Below are 23,679 nucleotides of genomic sequence, written 5' to 3'. Positions count from 1 at the left end.
TGTAGTAGCAATATACTCTACAATGGGTTATTGTTTCCAATACCAGTTTTGATAAAAAGTAATAAAAATAACAGGAGCATGCCATAGTATCATACATTATTAATTAGCCATGAATATATTATTTGAAACATATACAACTATAGAAACTTAAAAGATTAGTTTATATATACACAGGTAAATGTAAATTAGTTCTCTTCTACCACGTCCTCATACCCTGCAAAGTTGCTATCCTTTTCTTTAAATGCTGTGCGGATTGCATGGTATGCACATGCTGGCAATGGTATCCTCTTGTCTTTTAAATAGCCATGAACAAGCAGAGTGAATTGTCGATATGCAACCACACGGAGAAACCTGAAAACATAGACAGGCATATTTTAATTTATAGTGTTTGATTAGGTGTTATGATTAGGTACAATATACATATCTAGTAGGGGTAATGTATGGCCAATTTGTGATTTTACTGTAAACACAAGGTCAAGACTACAAAAATTATGGACAATATAAGAATATTATTCTTATAGTAGTTCGCAAACAGTAGATCTGGAAAATTACGCTGACTGTCTGACCTATCTTTTGAATCCACTTGTCGATATTTTTGTCCACTGCGTGTTTTGAATTTGTCGGATGCCAGTTCCAGCGACCATCTGTTGAGACAAACCGCATCGAATCCAGGGTGGTTTGTGATGCATACTTGTTGGCTGTTTGCAAGAGCCAAGGCATCAACACATTTCGGAATCTCTGTGCAACATCGACATTCCTTTGCCTCTACTAAAACCTCTGTACTACAAAGGCCACAATTGCACCTATAAAGAATCATTAAGCCTTAATTTCTTAGTCTTAATAACTATTGTGGTTTGAACAGTGAAATAAAGCAGATGTTATGAACATTCTGTCTGGCAACCAAAAATATCAGGCGACAAAAATTAGAAGAATATGGTTTGATCATCTTACCAAGAATTTATGGGGTTTTGTCCATTTAGTCGAAGATTTAAGTCCCTCATTTCTCTGACTTGTTCTTCTTGCCTTCTTACATATTCCTCGACCCAAGATTCATCTGCAATGGGCTCATCAGTGTAGGCAAACGAGTCCATACTGTCACGAAATTCATCTTCGATGGCATACTGCGACTGATCACTCTCATGTCCATCTTTCGACTTCGTTTCGAAATTTTCGTCCTCAATTTCATATGCAAGAGAAGCATTAGAGTCTTCGCTAACATTATCGGATGACTGTGAGCTAGACATAGCAATTTATTTCCCAAATAATTTGTTTTCGTCTCTCGCGATGCTAAAATGCAATTGATCTTATATACCTTGACGACAGATTGGTTCCTGAGTCCCAGGCCCCCAAGTGCAACAAAGCACCACGGAAATTTTTGAAAATTGTCATGTTTAGGCTTAAAAATCTCCAAAAGTACTGAACTAAATCAAAAAAGGTTGAAGAACTTATTAACTAACTTTGTGTGCTCTTTTCAAATCCGCAAAGGTCCCACAAGTGATATAGGCACTTTAATCACCGTAATTATTTGATAATTGTCGACTATTTTTCAGGATTCTGGGAAATAGATCTGTTGGAGAATGTCAAAGCAAAAACGGTGATTCAAAAGATGAAAGCGCAGTTCGCAAGATACGGAGTTCCAGATGTGTGTATGTCTGACAATGGTCTTCAGTTTGTGTCTGAAAAACATCAGAAGTTTAGTAAGAGTTGGAAATTCCAGAGAATGACATTTTCACCCAGATATCCCCAGAGCAACGGCCGTGTAGAAAATGCCGTCCAAGCAGTGAAAGGTCTAATGAGGAAGGTGAAGAAAGATACCGTGGACATGTATTTGGCAGTATTGGATTATCGAGTATTTCGATAAGTTTGCAAGGAACGGAAAGTTCTCCGGCACAGCGACTGATGTCACCAAGAACGAAAACCTTGCTCCCGACAACACCAAAATTATTGGAACCAAAGGTTGTAGAAGCCCATCATCAAGAAATACTAAAAAGTCAAGAACGTCAAGCAAAGTACTATAATAGAGGGGCTAAGGACTTACCACCTTTAAAGAAACAGGGTAAAGTGAGAATTCAAGATAAAGGACAAGGGTTCAGTAATGGCCCATCGGTCAAAGCGACGGTGAAAAAGAAAGTTGGTATTAGATCGTACGAAGTTGAGACACAACATGTATAAGTTCTAAGAAGAAATCGAAGTCATCTCAGGAAAACTATCGAAGAAGATGAATCTAGTGTGACAACACAGTCAGAAAGTAGAACCAATGAAAAACGGACAGAATGCAGGGAATCAGAACAGACCGAGACGAGTCGGTCAGAACAAATAGCAGAGGGTCGAGGACAACAGACCGAAGAAATACGAACTCGGTCGGGATGTGTAATAAATAGACCGCAGTGTCTAAAGGATTATATATCAGTTGTTCATTAAGATTCAAATACATTGGAGAGGCACATAGATCACAGTATTTGAAGCACTAAATATTGTTTGGTTATAAAAAAAAAACACGGACAATTAGGTTAAAATTTAGGACAATTAAGTTAAAACTTAGACTTCAGTATTTGAACTAGTATAGTGAGTGGATTTGGTCAAATTACTTAGGTTGTATAATATAGGATGTAAAAAAAAGATGTAAAAAAAAATTTGTATAATATTCTATCTTTATTTTAAAGAAGAAAGGATGTAACAAGAAGTATTAATCATAATGGGTAATGCAGGCTCATATTGTAGAAAGATATAAAAGAGTTGTAATTTTATAAAATATTATTATTTATTCTACTGAACTGAGTCACTAAAATGATATGTGTAACAGAATCACATTTTGCTCTGGGGTCTTCGAAACATATTTTAGTGATCATAAAATTATCTGGATTAGCTTCAGCCACTGAGAAGATATAACGGCACCTTTCATAATATTGGTGTGGCCGGTAAACAGAACTGTGTTATTAAATTATAAACCATTATAAACCGTTGTTGCAAACATTGCAACATATGCCCACATTCATACTATATACTCAAATTAAATGTCTCAGGTAAGTACAGTTTTATTATTACCTAAATCTTAATTACTCAACTACCCTAATTCTTCACTCTTGGAAGTCATCATATATTCCCTATTTTTTTTATTTTTTTTTAGGAAATAGTCCAAAAATCATGAAATATAATGTTGCTCACCACTGAAAGTTTAGATTGCAGGCAGTACTGTACCTTTCACAAGCAGCCAGTGTCTGATTGATCGTCTAGCTATCATACTCTAGCTATCATACTCTAGCTATATTGCTCAGGTTTTAATTAACCCATTGAATAAACTGATATTATTATAAAACACCTATTGGGTACAACCTAGCTGCCGTCTAATAACGTCCAGTTGTAATCTGTTGTCAATGGTGGACAAAAACATCAAAGCCAAATAATGGTATGACATTGAAGTATTTGTTAATAATAACCTAAGTCAGAATTATTTGTCTAAATACTGTAAAATAGCAACCTCATATCTCAAACATTGTAGCAGGGTTATCTGATTTAAAATGATTATTGACTATATTCCAATATGTACAATCTGCATTGCAGTATCATAACGGGTAAACTGGTGCTAGTGCTATGATCATTGCTGCTGCAGTAAGTGGATGTATAAGCCTTTTATTGTTCAGTACAGCCTTATTTCAGCTTCAACTATATTACACCTGGAGATTTTGTGACAAATGGAAACATAATGATCATGATGTTTAACTAGATTTTGGTAATCTCGATCACAGTTGCCATCTGCAAATCTGTAAAGATATTTTCTATGCTATGGCATATGCGTTGCAGTATAATTCATGGAAAACTGTAACTACTGTACTGCATACAAGAATATCAAAATGATCATTTATCACACTCTGTTAGTATGGTATCACTCACTCAAGTTAATGGATACTGTTGAGAACAATCTCAAATTCCATAGCATTTTATATATAGTGCTGAATAATTATCTATGTTTTACACCTGGATAATGGATTATTAGCCACAATTGTCACTAATTTCAACAGTTGCATCTTGCACCACATTAATTTGTGACCAAGAGCAGCCATAAAGTGTCACCACCCCCCACTCCAGGATGTGCTCACAACTTTCTACAGCAAGATAATGTGTAGTACACCAGACTGACCTAAGCCAGGAACCAGCACCGACCAGCACAACAATCTGCTCCAACCACCACTCCATACTGCAGTATGATGACCTGAGGTAATCACAGTGCCTACAGTAACAAGATAATCTGTTGTGTTGCTACCACCACTTGCCACACTATGGAGGCACTCGTAGTGTAAAACAGTCACCACTTATACTGCAGCAGTGCATGATAACTGTGCCAGATGATACTCACCAAGTGCTACAATTGAGTACGATAGTTCATAGTTTTTGTGGGTAGCCCGTTTGAGGGGCTAGCCACTATGCTACACAAAAAACGATGAGTGATGATGCATGTCCATATGTCCATAAATGTTCATAAATGTCCCAAGACTCTCATTCACAGTTCAACACAAATGTACATAAATGTCCCAAGACTCTCACTCACAGTTCAACATAGCACACATGGTCGCGAAGCGAAATCGTAATCGTTAAAATGACCTCAAATTGTAAGGATATTTTAATTTTCAATATTAAAATTATAGCATCTTTTGTTTTAACCATTGCATAGAAAAGCAGTAAAATCTAGATGAGTCCATCTGGGTGGAAGCTAGCAGGTGTTCATTTCACATTTGAAATTACAAGCAATTTTTTTGTCTCTTTAGAAAACAAAGAGTTGTCTGGATATATTCATTGCGTTTCTCCCACGAAAGGAAAATCTGGAACAAAAAAGTATTTTGATTTTGTTATACAAACTGAAGATGACGTTATATGGGGCATATCCTTCTCCCCGGAACAAAAAAGTGAAATTGAACACTTTTCAAAGTCAAAATCCCCAGTAAAAATCAGTCAATATAGCCAAAATGACAAATATGGTGGAAAAGATTTGGTCATTGACAAGAATATGCTGTTATCTGTCTAAAATGCTGGACTTCCCAGCTTCAAAGGATCTTGATGGCAACAGAGATATTATATCTTTAGGGCAAGTTTCCCACAACCAAACAGTCACAATTGTTGGAAAATTAACAAAATTGTTCGGTTCAAAAAAGGTTCCCTCTACAAATTTGACAAAGCAGGAGGGCTTCGTGACAGATAGCTCTGGAACAATAAAAGTAATATTTTGGGAGTCATTTGTCGACAGCGCTGTGGAGAAGACTTACACATTTGCCAACTTCATCTATAAGGATGACAAATATGGCAAATGTATAAGTAGTGCTAAAGATGGTTCATCTTTGGAGGAGACAGCTGCTTTGGAAAACATTGTTGATCCAGTTATCCATGAGGAAGATTTAGCAAGAAAAGAGATGAAACTCAAAGTCATCTGTATCAGTAGTGTTCAGTGTTACAATAGCTGTGTGTCGTCAAAAAGAAGGTGGAAGTGGCTGATAAATCTTTGAAAGGTGTGACATGCTCTGCTTGTAACCTGTTTCAGAAAGTGTCATTACTTCCCATAAACTGGATAGTCAAACTTCTTGTGGAAGATAAAGCAAGTTCAAGCAGGTTCACGATCACTGCATTCAGATTGTGAGGCAACTGGTGCCAAATGTGTTCCATAGCACAGAGCAGCTAGGTGACAGTGTCACTGTCATCACTGTTGACACAATAAAACTAGCTCTTCTTGACATTGAGGAGTTAGCAACTTTGTGTGACACAAGAAAGAATATTGTTTTAGAGTTACTCTCTGCTTAAAAAAACTAAATTAAAACAATTCTTAAAGAAACAGAAGAGTCTTACTCAGCAATGACATGTTACATACATTGAATTTAAATACATTGAAATTATATACATTGAATTTTATTATGAACTTTAAAAAGTGGAAGCACTGTCCACTGAGCTGTAATGAGTCTGTACATGCCTTATACAGGGTGTATCAAAAAAAATGTCCCAAATGTGAAATTTCCGTTTTTCAGGATATTTTGCAGAATTTGGCAAATTTTTGTGTTCCTAGAGATAGTTCAGACTTATCTGGTATACCTAGGCCAAGTTTGGTTTTTCATTAACAAAATTATGTTACCGGGGGGTGGTTCCTTTCCACTGATATTGAGAGGGGTTGTGCGCGAAAATGTGAAGCTGAAATTGAGATATTATTTAGCTGTCTAAAAGTAGGAAAGCTTTTTAATAAACTGTCAAAGTTTCAGAAAAAATAATGCATACTGGGAGCAACGCGCGACCCCTAAACGTGACAAATATTTCATTGCGCGCAGTGGATTAAATGCATGGTTGATTTTAGCGTGACCGATCTCATGTAAGGCTGGGCAAATGAATAAATTAAAGTGAGAAACTGAACACAAAAACAAAGCGATTTATTCGTGATGTTAATCCTCAGCATGTCCAGCATTTCATTCTAAGCAGACTGCGGCTTGTCTGAGCATACTAAACACTGAACAGCGAACCATTTGTCAGCCCATTCGCCTAGATTTGCCGGTGGTGGCGTAGGCAATTTGCAAGAAAGAATTTCGAACGAAATGGATAATAGGAGGCAGGACAGACAAATGTGGTTTGCCGTTCAGTGTTTACCATGCTCAGACGAGCCGCAGTTTGCTTAGAAAGAAATGGTGGAAATGTTGAGGATTAACATTAAGAATAAAAATATTGTTATTAAATTGCTTCGTCTTCTTGTTCAGTTTCTCGCTTTAATTTATTCATTTGCCCAGCCTTGCATGAGATCGGTCACGCTAAAATCAACCATGCATTTTAATCCACTGCGCGCAATGAAATATTTGTCACTTTAGGGGTCGCGCGTTGCTCCCAGTTTGCATTATTTTTCCTGAAACTTTGATAGTTTATTAAAAAGCTTTCCTACTTTTAGACAGCTAAATAATATCTCAATTTCAGCTTCACATTTTTGCGTGCAAGCCCTCTCAATATCAGTGGAAAGGAACCACCCCCCCCCCCGGTAACATAATTTTGTTAATGAAAAACCAAACTTGGCCTAGGTATACCAGATAAGTCTTAACTATCTCTAGGAACACAAAAATTTCCCAAATTCTGCAAAATATCCTGAAAAACGGAAATTTTACATTTGGGACATTTTTTTTTATACACCCTGTATAAACACGAGACAACATTTTTCGCACAGTACGTACTGTGAGGAAATGCCAACTATTGAGCAACTTTTCTTTATTTTGGCTATTTTTATTTCGTTTGTTTTCTTTATCACTAGATTTTGTACTTGAAGTCATTGTGCTTGCGCTGATCAATAGACCAGACATCAACATGAGAACCACGTACCAAAACAAAAACAAAGGGGCCATTGTGCTCGCTCTGATCTAAAGTTCAGACACTACTTACGTGAAAGGCCACATACCAAAGCTAAACCTTGCCATGGTGCAGGTCAGCAAAAATTAACCTTACCATTGTCCAAGTATATTTATACAAAGCCATTGATTGACGTTGTGCCGGGATTATTACTATTATTATAGTCAACAAAAGTACTTTCAATATATTTGATTTAGAATACCAAAAATATGAGTGTTACCATTGAAATCTTTCGTTCAAAGATTGGCTCACATCATAATTTCATACAAAGGCGAATATCTATGTTGCAAATGAGAGGTGAATTTTGGAGTGAAATGTTAATGATGTTTTATTTAAAAGTATTTTACTTACCATGTTTGAAAAACCTGGTCACTAAATCTAAGAAAAATAATTAAGTCTACATGTGGTGTGCATGTATGGTATGGTATCATGTTTATGTTCCATTACTATTGAGGCTTTCAAATTATGTTGAAGAAAACCCAGGTCCTATCAATATTAATGAAATAGTTGATGCCTTATATACAGTTCATGCAGACTTCCACCAAGGTAATCATTCTATCTTTGGATTAGAAAATGATGGAAAACAATGTGTTGCTATGTCCTCTCATATAATGAAATTAAAACAGTTAGCATTTGGGACACATCAATTATGAATCGAATTCTATATTATGGAAACAATCTATACAGCATTGTTAGTCAGTGTATAAATAAAATTTTTTTGTTATTAACCGAGGTACCTGAATTTGTTGATATTGAAAATGATGCATTTTCTTTGCAGTATAGCATTATGTATCTTTCTCATATCAGCAGTATCTTTCTCAGGTGCATTATGACTGTAAATAGTGATCCATATGTAACACTTGAACATGCTTTTACTGAAATATTTTTCACCTCACATTATAAATCCTGTTTATTAACAATTGGCACAAATGCAGTAATTTTCATTTTCCTGAAGTCTTTAAAGTTTTTGATTCTAATTCACGAGATTTGCATGGGATGCCATCTGCATCTGGTCATTGTATTTTAACTTCAGTTGAAGGAGTTCAAAATCTTGTTCACTACTTTTACCTTACATCATGCACACATCAAAATATTTGTATCCCATTTGAATTGAAGGGTGTTAAATGTAATAAAAGGCCAGATTTGTCAAATACAGACTTTTTGCCTGCTGATTTGCCAAAACAGAATGATAAATGTAAAGTGTCTTTCCTAAAAGAAAAAGAATGAGAGAAGTTTTTCTCTATGAATGTGTTAATTGCTGTATATTTATAGCGATCAATTGAGTTATTAATAGATCAGGTCAAACAATGCGCCAACTTCATGTGTTTGGTCTTTGGACCGATCATTTTAATTATTCCTGCATTACTAGATCACACTTTTTTTATGTTGGCTTAGTGCATGTCCCTTTCCGTCCCGCGGGATTATCGTGTCTTACAGGACAATTTTTTTTAAGGAAAAGCTGTATGAAGTCAGTTAGTTTAAATTCAGTTTCCTATATACAAAACTAGTTAAATTTGGCATTTTTTTAAACATTAGCACTACCAATGATTTGTGTATGTTGTCAACTTTTGGTATGCCCTTTTCCGTCCCACAGGATTATCGCGTCCTATGGGACAAAGTTTTTTGAAGGAAAAAGTATACAAGTCAGTCAAAATGCCCTTTCTGGTCCTGCGGGATTAAGTTTGTCATTGCTCATATGTTTGTTGTTTTCTATAAAGATGTTAAAAAATCTCTGCGCAGCTCGTGTGAATGACAATAAACAATGCCAATAGTCATTAGTGACTACACAAAGAAACTGTTCTGTTTTTGACAAACAACGATGACTCATCGATGTTATGACAAAACAAGCTTATAAAAGATTCTAAAGTTTACTAGCGTTCATTCAGTTCTGTCAGGTACAGTTTTCAGTGTGCGCAAACGATTTCCAGATTTACAGCAATTGTGAAAACATCATTCAAAATGCTTCGACAACTCACTAAAATCCCAAAATATGCAATCGTGTATTTTCCTGAAGATGATACTGTGTCCCGAATGGCAACTAAAGATGTAGTCATGGTTGAAGGAGGTGGAGATCTGAAGAAAAGTACTGCGGCGATGCTCCAGAGGTCGATGAAGTCTAAGAACATCCCGCTAAGTTAAAGGAAATTGATGAGCTTGGTGGTGGAGATACTTACAACGCATCTGATCCTTTGACGTTTGAGACCGAGTCTACTGCTGACAGTATTAGTGAAGTACCATTTGTGAACAACAACGACCATGCCTTGTTTCGAAGTCAAGAGCCTGCTTGCTCAACACTACTCGACACTCCGGAAAAGCCACGGCCAAACTCATCCCAAAGTCTACTCTTACCAAATCCTAGTCCGACTACAGTTGACAATATTACATTGGCTAAACTTGACCAAATTCTTGCGAATCAAACGACGATTCTATCATGTCTAAACATTCGCAGTCAACACGATGACGATGTTAGTATAGTTCCGAGTGCAAGACCTTGTTCGCCATCGCCGGTACAACTCATTCCTACGTCTCCCATGGTACCAAAAAGTACGCCCATCTCGAAGCCCAGCCAAACGCAGCACCAATTGTGAACGATGCTATGCTAGCAGAGACATTAAAACTTAAACCCAGAGGCCGCGGAAGCAAGTGAAAAGTGGGGGGGCACTGACGAAAAGGGGCAATATGTATACTCGATCGCGTGTCACGCACATAGGCGATCATCAGACTATATATATATATATACCCCCTAAACCACCACAGATAGGAATCATCGAAGTGGTCATGCAGATTGCAGATGTTACACAAATTAGAACAAAAATTTAATTGGGTAAATGTAACTTCATTGAAATTTTCCAAAATATCTAACTTTTTTTTCGTTTTTGAGAACGAAGTCTTTAGCAATTAACTTTAAATCTAGTTTATCGGTTCTTGTTTTGTTATATGTTTTGTTATATACAGTGCAAATAATTGCACTGTATAGCCTATGACTAAAGCGACGCTTTACTCTGTTTTTCAACGCCTGACTAAAGCTGCCCTGATAACTAGTTGTTTTAGGCTTAGCTAAAGGTAACCGCAAGAGATCACGTCTAGTGTTGTAAGTGCGGATTTGAAATAAACCGGCGGTGGCGGTGATAATTCGAAAAATTATTTATAAACAAGAATGCACTTGAGATAATCTCGTCGTGCTCGAATATTAGGCCAGTTAAACAGAAGGCACTTGGGCACTTTATTTCTTAAAATTAAAAAGGGCACATTCATCTCAGAAAGAATGGGAAAATCATTTCAGAAAAAGGGCACTTTTACTTCTAAAAAAGGGCACATTTTCCCCTTGCACGAAAAGTGGGAGGGCATCTGCCCCCAATGCCCCCCCCGGTTCCGCGGCCTCTGCTTAAACCTAAAAGTTCAAGTGCTGGAAACCTAGCAGCAAAAATGCCTAATGTAGTATTTAAATCGGACGAGTTAATCAATAGAAATTGTTCTGGTTCAGGCGGAAAACAGAAAAAATGAGACCAAGTTAAAAATAATTTTTAACAATGTATGTAAGGCATATGGTATAAGCAAAGATCATGCAAAGATTACTGAACGAGAATGTCGAACAGCAATAGACAAGTTTTTACAACACAGGATTAGAGCTAGGGTAAACAAAGTAATAGCAATAGGATAATTTTGTAAATATGAATATACCGGATTTTCTATTAAAGTTATAAATTTGATGATATTGATATAAATGACTCTTTTATATATCCTTCTTTTCTCTTAAGTGTACCATTGTATAAGTTATATCGATACAACATAAATTTGCGCGCTTTACTGATCGATGCATGCCTACACTCATAGACTTCGATTGCTCTTCCGAACAGTTTGCTTCAAAATGAGCAAATGTCAAAGTAATTGACATTATGATAAATTGATAACAAACTTTTATAGGCTGATATATTTCGGTAAAAGTAGGAAAATTTTCATTCATGTTTACAATTCATAGCAAATCATTCGTTATTACTGTGACATACAACAAGCATGCGAAAGTTTCTTGTGTTTGGATTGCATTCCCATCCTGCGGGAAGAATATCTCGTCCTGCGGGAAGGAAATTCCGTCCGGAATCCCGTCCTGCACAGGATTGTTAACTTTCCCGTGAACGGTACTGTAACTCCTTGTTGTAGTGCCGTCCCTTTAGGGATGTGAACATAATCCATATTCTCACCATTGCATCGAAGAATTCTTCAAAAAGGTTTGCTTTAATGTTATTGCATAGATAGAAAGGAGCAAAGGAAGATAACTATCAAGAAGTTTCAGAAATGTTCCATACTGCCCAAGTGTTCCAATTCCCTACAATGATGAAATGTTTGGTTTGCTTTATTTCTTATTAGTGTCCAACCTCCAGGGCCGTAGCTAGACCGCTTAATTGGGGGGTGTATATTCATATATTCATGTTTGTATACCGTAGGAACAATAGCATACAAAAGAAATCATTCGGGCATAAGACGAATATATGAATATGCACCCCCCAATTAAGCTTCCAGCTATGGCCCTGCCAACCTCCGTAGACATTTTTGTTTTCAGAACATGTTCAAATGCACTGGCAAAGTTGGCTTTAGATTTTAGTTGTTCAAAAAAATCCACTAACTGCAAGACATCCATTCTTCGCATTGTGCAAACAGATGCACTTTCACAATATTCATGAACTGAAATTCTGTGTCTTTCAGATTCTGGCTGGAAAAAGTCCTGAGTCATCCATTCTGGCATCGGAATTTTATATATTTCTAGGGCCAAACAACTTCCATGTAACATACTGTTTGAAAGTCCATGTTACATACCTTTAAACATCTGTACTAAATAAATACAAACGTTTAAAGTATTTCTATGAAATCGGTGGTTGAGAAAATTAGGAAATTGTTCTTTGCAGTGCAAAATACAAAATTAGCGATAAAAATGTTGGTACAAAAATCTCATTTTTTGAGCACATGTTAGTTCGATTTTGTCTGTTTTGTTACAGCATATTAAGTTTAAACTCCAATTGATCGATTTAGTGCATTAATCCTAATAAATGTTTGGAAAGGGTTTTAAACAATATTTGAATTTCCAATGTTTGAATGATGGAAATGAGTCATATGGTGTTTTTGAATATTGTGTTAAATGAATACAATTTGAAATCTCTTGTGATGATTGAATCATCGGTTTTCCACTTTTTTCTCTGTCATTCACATAACCTGGTGCACCATGTGTTGTTTTGTATGCATCGATGCATTTGCTTTTTGCCTTGTTCCTATTGCAAATTTGTTTTTTCCATATGTCATGTCAGTGTTTCTTTTGTTTGTTTTTTGCCTTTTTAATTTGCGATAAATATACGTTTTGTTGATTGGTTTTTTAAAAGCGAATAACCCATTTCCAGCATTTTGCAATACTTGATTTTTTAATTCAGAGATTATTTTCCTTTGCCAAGTGAATCCAGTGTTTTTGATGTTTTTCTGTTCTTTTTGTGCATTGTTAATTTTTTAATGTTCGACTTTTACATTGTTTACTGTCGTATGTTCCTTTTTTTTCTCATTTTTTCTTTTTCTTTATTAAACTGAAAGTGTCTAACATTTGAATTGCCTTTCGTGCATTTTGGATATGAATTACACCATTTGCCCTTCATTAAACAAAAAAAGAATTGCATTAACATAATTTAAAATATTCAGAAATACAAATCGGAATCTCAATAGCGCATTTTGTGCAAGTCAATAAGTGTAAAAAGATATTCAATATTAACAATTTGTTCGGTCATGCGTTAAAGCTGAAAACCATTAGTCAAAGATGGAAATTCAATAAGAATACAAAGAACATTCAAAAATGCAAAATACATTTTCGTTTGAACACAATAAACCTTCAATTAGAGAATAAGTAATTTCATTAAGGTTGTTATGAACACAAATATATACTTGTAAAAAAGCGTTGCGCAAGCGGAAAATGATCCAATCAAATTTTTTGTTAGTTACTCATTTGCATTGGGAATCTTCGATAAAAATTGTTTCGTTCAACATCATCTTGGGCATTTTTGCGAGTTTGTTACAGGTTGAAGTACTGTCAGAATGGCACAACGTCGAAGAATATCACAACAAGACAAAGAACGGTTGGTTAGAGCATTCGAAGAACAGGATCAAGACTACCTGGCTTTGGCTGAAACTTTAGCAATAAATCGTTCAACTGCCAGGAGTATAGTTGCTCGATATCTGCGAGAAGGACGAATTGAAGAACAACCACGTGGAGGACGCCTCAATGTTCGATTTGATGCAGACATGACAAGATGTGTGCAAAGAATAGTAGATGAAGATTGCACTTTGTCACTACGGGCCATAAATGCAGAATTACGACGTCGAATGCCTGAGAAGCCACAAGTTCATGAAAGAACTATTGGTAAACATTTGGATGGAATGCTATACTTGTTAAAGCTATTGCGAATACTTCCAGCTGATCGTAACAGGCCAGATGTTATCGAGGGACGCCACGAATATGCGAACTGGTTCTTAGAGGAGGCGAATATTCATCATCCTGTATTCATTGACGAATGTGGCTTTAATATATTGACAGCCAGAAGTCAAGGACAGGCTCGAGTTGGAGAGCGTGCTTATCGCCAAGTATGCGGGCAGAAGGGATGCAATCTTACCATTTGCCTCGCGGTATCTCAAGTGTTTGGTTTGGTGCATCACACCATTCAGGTTGGTGGGATGACCAGAGATTCCTTCACCGAGTTTCTTGCAGGTACTGCTGCCCACCTTGATGAAAATGAAACTCAATATCTCATTTTTGATGGAGCACCAGCATCGCTGACCTGAGCAGCCAAGAGACAACGTACATCTACGCCAATTGCCACCATACTCACCATTCCTAAATATTGTTGAGCAAGCGATAAGTTGCCTGAAGGCCAGCATTAAAGCAGACATTTCACGCCCTGTTATGCAAGAACACTTTGCCCACAGAAATGCGGCACGAAATGCCCACCTTCCCCTTGGTGAATACAGAAAACAATTGCTTGTTCAAGCTGTTGAAAGAAATATTGGATCAATTACAATTCCCAAATGTGCAGCTTGGTTTCGGCATATGCAGACCTATATTCCACGATGCCTTGCCAGGGAGAACATTAATGGTTAAAAATATGTTTATCGCGTGTGTATACTCAAAATATTTACAGTAAAATTGTGTGCCGATAGACGTTCGTAGACTAACAATATTGAGTGTAATTTCGATCAACATAACACTACATTTAAGTGTCTGCGTTTTAATATGACTGGGGCCGGTTATATCAAGCCCGTTTAGCTTAAATGGTGGTTAAGCTCTACATACAGTCTCTATACTGTAAATAGAAAGCAAGTCTATTGATTTACTGTATTCAACAAGCAAACTATACAAAGTTTTCAACCTTAAAAGAACGACAATGTTTACTACTACATATTCAGTGCAGAATATTTAAGTTAACTGATTCACGAGAGATAAAATATTGTGTTATTTAATTTTGACTTATCCAACATTTAAGTAAACAGGCTTGATACAATCGCCCCTGCTTGTCAATAAACCCATGTTGTTGTTAAAATTACATTATTCTGTAATTGAACGTTTCTTGTGTTCAAAGAAAAACTTCTTTTGTGTTTTTGAATGTGCTTTGTTTTTGGAATGTGCTTTGTATTCTTATTGAATTTCCATCTTTGATTAATGGTTTTCAGTTTTAATGCATGACCAATCAAATTGTTACTATTGAATATCTTTTTACGCTTATTGACTTGCACAAAATGCGCTATTGAGATTCCGATTTGTATTTCTGAATATTTTAAATTATGTTAACGCCATTTTTTTTTTGTTTAATGAAGGGCAAATGGTGTATTTTCTTGTTACACCCATTTTTTTCTTAATTTTTTTAGTAAATAATTTTTATCCCGGAATAATTCCCAAGATGATTTCCTATAAATTTTATCATATTTTCAATTTTGCTTTTAACATGGCTGTTAATATTTGGAATTTTTTAATTGCATCACCTATCTATTTTTACCATTTCAGGAGGAATAAAATTTACTACATTATCTTCTCTTTCGTAAAAATCAATGATATCAATGAAGGTCATATACGAATTGCCTCATAATTGTCTTTGGCATTGAATTTTGTATACTTATCATCTTGTATATACGTCAATTGTTGGGATATCCATGTTTGCAAGATATGGGAAGTGCATGTTTTAATTTTTTAGATCCTTTATTGACATTTAAATGCAATTATGTTGTAGGACAGGCGGATCTAGGGGTTGTCAGATGAGTAGGTCACGCGACTAGGTCAAAAATTACACAAGTCCAGGTCGAAATATTTAAACTCCAGTCAGCGAAAAAAGTCATGCCATAAATTAACAGTCCAGTTAAAAGTTGTCAAAAGTGTTTTAATGCACATCTTTTTCAATCATAGGCAGCCCATTGGCGAATGGTTTTATTTGATTTAAAAATGTACACTTTGATGAAATTCAGGCATATGTAATTTATTTACATGCTATTATACTTAAATCCTGTTCCTTACAACGGGCGACTTGAGTGTCTGACAAGGTAATGTAGTTAGCTATTATATAGTATAATATATCCTAAGGTAGGCAACAACTTCAATCACAATATTTACATGGACACATGCAAACAATCTGAAAATACGTCAATTTATCCCTAAAACTAAGCTAAAATAACAAGAGAAATGAAATCTACGATAATTTTACTATACACTGATTATATTTTAATAATTAAAAGAAGTTATCAAAGCCAGAAAAATGCGAAAAGTTTTTGAAAATTTACTCACTTTTTGAATGGGCTGATGCTGGACCTGCGCTGTTGACTTTTAAAAACATTTGAAAATGACAAGTTTGTAATCTCATTGGCTGTTTTTGTTCTTGCTGTTGTGACAGTCAATCAGATTACAAACTTGTCATTTTCAAACATTCCTAAAAGTCAACAGCGCGGGTCCAGCATCATCGGCCCATTCAAAAAATGAGTAAAATATCAAAAACTTTTCGCATTTTTCTCACTTCCATAACTTATATTAAATATTAAAATATTTAATGAACGAAATTGCGGATGTTCGACCGTTTTACGATTCGTCCATGCTAACAATTGCAAGTTGTTGCATTAAAGCTGCTTTCCACTTACGCGTGTTTTTTTCCGTACGTATAGGTAAAAAAATGTACGTATTTCTAATCTCCAGTGCCGCGTAAAAAGATACAAAGCGCGGTAAAATTTAAATATGGCGTCGCAGGAGGAGTGTGAATTAACCATGCTCATTTTGCTTCGCCAAAGACGAAAAAGACAAAATAAATACAAAAAAAGGTTCTGGATGAAAGATATTCTTAAAACTCGAAAAGAACTTGGCGAATACCATCGTCTAATACAAGAAATGAGGCTGAATGATCATGAGTCTTTTTTCCAGTATTTCCGAATGACTCCAAGCCGTTTTGACCAACTGCTTGCTCTCGTTGGGCCATACTTAAGGAAAGAATCGTTGCTTCAAGAGCCTATAAGGCCTGCAGAACGCTTGGCTGTAACACTTAGATTTCTAGCAACAGGAGACTCTCAGAAAAGTATACCGTTCAGTTTTCGCCTTGGTCATGCTATGGTGACCAAAATTGTCGAAGAAACTTCTGAAGCTTTGTGGACGTCTTTGCAAGCCTTTATCAAAGCTCCCTCGAGCCCAAGCGAGTGGAAAAAAATCGCTATCGACTTTTGGCAGCTGTGGAACTTTCCAATGTGCTGTGGAGCCATTGACGGCAAGCATGTGGTCATGCAATGTCCTCCTTGTGCTGGTTCCTCTTTTTTTAATTACAAAGGTATAAAAATAATATAGTATATTGAGATAACATTACCTTTGGAACAACATACAGTATATGCTCATTGCTTTATGGGTAAATAAATTGGAAATAAGGCATGTATTTTTTTAGGAACTCACAGCATCGTACTTTTGGCAGTGTGTGATGCCAGATACCTGTTCACTCTGGTTGAAATAGGTAGTTCAGGCAGAAATAGTGATGGAGGTGTTTTTGGTGAATCTCAGTTTGGGAGGGCTATGGAAAATGGCAGTCTAAAATTACCTCCACCAGCTCCCCTTCCTAATAAACCAAGGGAAATGTGCCCATATCTATTTACTGCTGATGATGCATTTCCCCTGAAAACCTGGATGATGAAGCCACATCCTGGGAAGTTCCTTCCTGAGAAACACAAAATTTTCAATTATCGTCTATCGCGAGCGAGAAGAGTAATTGAGAATACTTTGGTATCACTGCTGCTAGATGGAGGGTTCTTAGAAGACCCATTCAAGCATCAGCTAAAAAGGTGGCAAGCATAACTAAAGCTGTTTGTGCACTTCACAATTATCTTATGTTGGAAGAATTTGGTATTCCTAGTCCATCAAAAAGGTATTGCCCTGCTGGATTTATTGATACAGAGGACAGGTATAGTATTCGAGAAAGTGTTTTGTGAGTATTACTGTTTGTTCAAAATGACAAAAGTTTTGTCATTTTGAACAAACAGTAATTTACAGTATTGATCCTATTAAAATCATTTTCATTGTGGTCTTACCACCACAAGCAGTACTTAAGTATAAAAAGCAATATCAAAACTTTAACACAATAAGAGAATTGAGTTACTATACTATTTTCAAAATCCTTCTGGTAATATAGAGGCCCTTGCAAAAGTGGCTCAGCCCCAAAAATCTCTTTAAAGTGTCTTTGAATTCCAAATTAAGCTACCTAATGTACTCTTTAACATTTTATAGATATGGGCAAAACTTGCCTGGAGGATGGCGAACCATGACACAACATGACACAGGCTTGCTACAAATTCCAAGGCAGGGAAGCAACAACTATTCAAGAGATGCCAAGTCTGTTCAGCATTTATTAACAAGTTATTTTAACTCACCAGAAGGGGAAGTACCTTGGCAATATGCCCACGTGCAAAATGATGGAAGAAGAGAAAAATAAGAACAATGTTGTATATATTTGTACAGAATAAATTAGGCTGGATCGATATACCGGATATATCCGGTATACCAATATTTGTTTAGATACCGGTATCGCGATATTGACAATTTAAGAATACCGATATACCGACATTTCGGTATTTTGATGTGTAATACCGGTATGAAACGCTATTTCAAGTCAAACTTGCTTACAATCACGTCTAGAAACCAAAGTTAAGCAGCTTTTGTTTAGCAATACGAACTACGAACTTACGAAGAGACGTAAATATATGGCGAAATTCTGGAAGAACAATTTCGGTAAAAAGGAATCTTTGCTTTTGCAAAGTGGAAGCACTAGCATAATAGCATTAAGCATTTACGAAGCAACCTTTCAAGTTTGTTTGGAAATATTTATCAGGCAGTATAAGAAGGTAACTTTTTGTTGTTTTAAATAATCTTATTTAACTGACATGGCATGTTGCCATGTTAACTTGTTTATGTTTAAAAAATGCAACGTTTTTTACCAGTGGCGTAGCCAGCCTGACGATTTTGTCCCGCTATGTAAATTTCGAGTTATCATAATTATTCATTTCTTTAGAAATTTATTGTCTTCACAGTCAATGAACACCAAAATATTAGCATAGCGGGACAAATCGTCAGGCTGACTACGCTACTGTTAATAACTATTAGCAGCTGACTGAAACACTGAATTTGTAAAATTGAATTTCCCTGGGAAAATAAATAAACACGTGTCTTTGTCTTTGAGCATGTGCCATGCCTTAATAACAATTTTCTGCTCAAAGAATTCATGGTGATCGAATAAAGAATAAAGAAAAGTATTCGCATGGGCAAGACTAAGCGCAGTCCCGTTTGGAACTACTTCACTCCCGTAGGGGACGTTGATCCAAACAGATCGACTTGCAATTTATGCAAAGAGAAGTAAGAGCTGGTGACTCTAGTACTTCCAATTTGTTCAACCATCTGCGCATTCATCACACACAGCAATATTTACTTGTGAAACCGCCAGTTTGTCGAGCCACCAAGACAAGTCAGACAAGTTCTGCCTCGAGTTTTGTTTCGACTTCTAACCCTCTGAGTGATGCTTTTCAACGTGCCACTCCTTACGATCAACATGGCCAAAAGTCCCGTACGTTAACGACAGCAGTGACGTATTGTATCGCCAAGGACGCTATGCCATTTTATACAGTTGAGAAGGAGGGTTTCCGTACCATGTTAAAAGCCTTTGACCCTCGCTATCAGCCACCCAGCAAGAGTCAGATGACTAAAGTGCACATCCCAAAGCTTTATGATGTTACGCGCAAACGTGTTCAAGACGAACTGAAGGACATTGGCTTTTTTTCGGCGACGACCGATATGTGGTCATCTCATGGCATGACTCCTTACTTAGGATATACTGTACATCACATTGACCATGAGTGGAATTTGAAAAGCCACTCCCTTGGAACACGATTTGTTTCACAGGATCATAATGCAGATATTCTGGGTGCTGCCATGACGGAGTTGTTAAAAGATTGGGATCTTGACGTAAAAAAACAAGTGTGTGTTACAACGGATAATGGATCCAACATAATCAAGGCGACAAGAGACTTAGAATGGCCGCATTTGTCATGCTTCGGACATAATTTGCACCTCGGCATCACAAAGTTTATCGATAACGATCGCCGTCTGAAGCGTTCTCTTGGGTTAGCTCATAGTATTGTAGCGCAGTTCAACTATAGCTGGAAGAAAAGGCGTGACTTGACTGCATTGCAGGTGAAGGAAAACAAGACACCAAAGGCTCTAGTATCGGTAATTACTAACTTATTTATCAATCCTATTAAAATTTAATTTAATTATTGCTAACAGTAACAGATACATTTTGACTCCCTTGCAGGACTGTAGAACAAGATGGGGATCTACCTATGCAATGTTAGAGCAGATTGGAGATAATATCGACGCAATACGCGATATTATGAAGGCTGACAGAAAGACCAAACATCTCATTCCCACCTGGCAAGATAAGGACTGTTGGGAAGCGATATCGAAGGCTCTGCGCCCTGTAGCAGCTTTGACCGACTTGTTATCTGGCCAAAATTATGTTACAGTGTCCTCGCTCAAGATTTTATACTGGAAACTTGAGAAGATGATCTTAGCACACGACGAAAATGACCCAGAATTGACAAACGACTTGCGTGCCGCGATCATGGCAGAAATATTGGAGAAAGCACAGAAAATGGCAGAAAGTTTATTGATCATCAACATGTCGTCCTTTTTGGATCCACGATATAAAGTAAATTAACTAACTAAGCAATCATAATTGACATAATTACATGATAGTTCTAAATAAAATTCTTGTCTTTCCCTTGATGGGACGCATATACGCTTTCACTGTATTTCTTAAATTATTTCTACAGGCTGACTGTCTTTCAAACCTGGAACTCGAGGAAGTGAAGAGTGAGTTAATCGATGAAATTGTGGCGAACGAGCCTACCGTTGTCCCAGAAGAGACGCTTCAAGAGACGCCATCACCAGCAAAAAAGCAACGCACAATGACTCTTGCTTCATTTCTCGGCAACATCAAACCCAACACCGTAGAACAACAAAGGAACAGCGAAAGAGAAACACCAAGACAAAAGTCAAGAAAAGAGATTGACAGCTACCTTTCAACTAGCTCGCTGGACCTGATTAGTGAATCAGGGGTTGAAACCGAACCACTTGCTTGGTGGCGAGACCATTGCCGTGACTTTCCACTTCTTGCAAAACGTGCGAGAAAGTATCTCTGTATACAAGCGTCCAGTTCCCCGTCTGAGCGACTGTTCAGCAAAGCTGGTCAAGTTATAACACCTCAACGAACTCAGCTGAACCCAGAAAAGGCGAACATGCTAGTATTCCTTGCAGAAAACCTTTAAAAACTAAATGTCGGGATGTAGTGTGAAGTTAAGAAGTTTGATTTTAATCGGAAATTGCGTTGTCGTTATTCGTTAATTACTGTATCTCGTTGATGGCAGATCGTTGAAGTTCAGATGATCGATAACGGCGCTAAGCGCCAATTATTTAATCTTGTGACATTTATAATAACAGTATGTGCCACATTTAATATTTTGTCACAACTTGATTTTGCTCGGCGTGTCGCAGTTATTTTTGGCATAAAAAAGCACGTTAAAAATACCGGTATATCCGTATATACCGCTATTCTGATGGCGATATATCGGTATTCGCGATATCGATCCAGCCTAGAATAAATTAAATTTTAAAATTAAACAGTACATAAATTTGAGTGAATACAAGTTAATGAATTTAAATGCATAATAATGTTATTTATAAATATAAATTAATGTAAATTTGAACACAACAAAAAGTATGTTTTTAACAACAATAAAATGTTAGTTTAACTTTGAAAATTCTGGATTACTCAGAATACCCATTGTCGCATTCAAACCAACTGTTAGTTGCAGTTTGTGCTTCACACAAAACCAATTGAATTTTGCTCATTGCCATACCTTTTGCTTTCTTATCCAACAGATGAAGCTGAGCAGCAACACTTTTACCAAAAGCATCTTCTGCACTTGTCATGGGCGTATTGGGTGACTGACCTTGTGCAGGCTTTTTATTACTTCCAGACATATACTCATTTTTACATCCCAGGCCTGATCTAGTTGCTTTTGTGACATTGATGCATAAGACCTTTTCTTCCTGGGTAGCTCTAAGGTTTCACATTCAAAATCACCAGAAATCATGGTTGGGGGAGAATCTGGTTTCTGTGACATTGGTTCAGTTTGCAATTCATCAAAATCACCTGTAGGTTCTGGCTGACTCTGGTCAGATGGTTTGCTTGAATTTAAATCCTGGGTTTGCTGTACAGCTGGTTGGAAATTGGAATCAGCACTTTTTGCTCGTATATTAATATAAGGTTTCAAGAATGACATTGCCTGGAGGTAAGCAAAGTGAGGAATTTCGTCAACGCCAGATCCACTTTTCTTTACATTTAATGCACGAACATACGAGTCACGAAGGTTTTTCCAAATTCTTTCTTTATAATCGCATACTATGAACAATATTTAAATTAGGCTTGATTAGCTGCTGCATAGATGAATGTTAATTAAGTGGGTTGCCTTTTTTTGATACACCCTATATATCCATGTAATGCATCAAACATTGTTATAAAAATACACAACAGAGTAGAAGCTTAATATAAATAAGCATTTATTACCTGTGTAGCTTGAATCACAGGCCTCATTAACACAAATGGCCACCGCTTGCCACGCATTTTCCTTGACTGTTTTGATTTTATAATTACTGTCCTTTGTATTCCAAAGCGCGGGAAACTTTTGAATCTCCTCAATTAGTTTCACCTCAACTTTTGAGTACTTCCCCATCTTTTTCCGGCTTAAATTTCAACTAAAATCTCTGACTTCGAAAGGTTGAAGAATGGACTAATAAGATGGATAATTGAAAACAATCTCACGTCACGTGATCTGAAAACTAATTTTCATTGGTTAATCGCTCGCGTATTCAAATTTTGTCGCGTAAAAGTTGAAGATCGATCAACTCGCGCATTTACGCTTGCGGAGAACACATACGGAAAACGTGCGTGCACGCACGTAGAAAAACGCATAAGTGGAAAGCAGCCTTTAAAGGTTTTTAGGTTAAACTTTAAAAAAACATCAAATGGTTTTAATCCCCAAGCAAGGATATCAGGGAATAAAAATCAATCATTAATGGCATTATGTTGGTTAAATTCTATTCCTAATTTAATACATTCAAAATGCATCGAAATGGTGAAACGCAAATTTGTGCGTGATGTGTTGTAGATGGGATTCGATGAGAACACAAACACTGCATATCAGTTTCACAGATATTATTTTCACAGGTGTAAAAAAATGTTTTGAGCTCTAAGCTTTTAATACAACAACTGATGAAAGTTTTTTTATTTGTGAGAAAAAACAAAACGATTCACAAAATTAATGTTATCACAGAGATATAAAGTTATTGAAAAATGGGAATGTGATTTTCTATTTGAAAATAAGTTAACTGAATAAAAAAGGTTGCACATGAGAAAAAAAAATTCATCTTTTTACCACTTGAGCCAAGAGATAGTCTTCTTGGTGGGCGAACATGTCCTGTTTATTTAAATTACGATGTAAGGTGGAAAAATTTGTGAAAAAATTAATTTACATCTCTTTACCAATATGTTGTGAAAAATAAATTTCCAATTGGTCATCCTGACATTTACTATTACAACAGCTAAGGACAATGAGAACCGATAATTCAACAGAACCCGATCAAATACTGGCCAAATTCGTATAAATTCATATTCACATTGCCTCACCGCTTACTTGTATCCTAAATGAATACTCAGACATTTGCCCGGATGGATC

General features: G+C 36.5%; 1 protein-coding gene across 1 annotated transcript; it reads left to right on the top strand.

Moving 5' to 3' along the window:
* The first annotated feature begins 19,813 nt into the window (after positions 1–19,813).
* On the top strand, positions 19,814–21,210 carry LOC114537142 (zinc finger BED domain-containing protein 1-like). Its single transcript, XM_028558273.1, has 3 exons — positions 19,814–20,110; positions 20,196–20,591; positions 20,716–21,210. The coding sequence occupies exons 1-3, from the start codon at positions 19,814–19,816 to the stop codon at positions 21,208–21,210; spliced, it is 1,188 nt and encodes a 395-aa protein (XP_028414074.1).
* The last annotated feature ends 2,469 nt before the right edge of the window (positions 21,211–23,679 follow it).

Source organism: Dendronephthya gigantea, unplaced genomic scaffold (genome assembly GCF_004324835.1).
Source record: "Dendronephthya gigantea isolate DGI-Jeju-01 unplaced genomic scaffold, DenGig_1.0 000151F, whole genome shotgun sequence".
In the NCBI taxonomy this organism is placed as follows: domain Eukaryota; kingdom Metazoa; phylum Cnidaria; class Anthozoa; order Malacalcyonacea; family Nephtheidae; genus Dendronephthya; species Dendronephthya gigantea.
The sequence above is the reverse complement of the archived record's forward strand: the minus strand, read 5'-3'. Positions and strand labels throughout refer to the sequence as shown.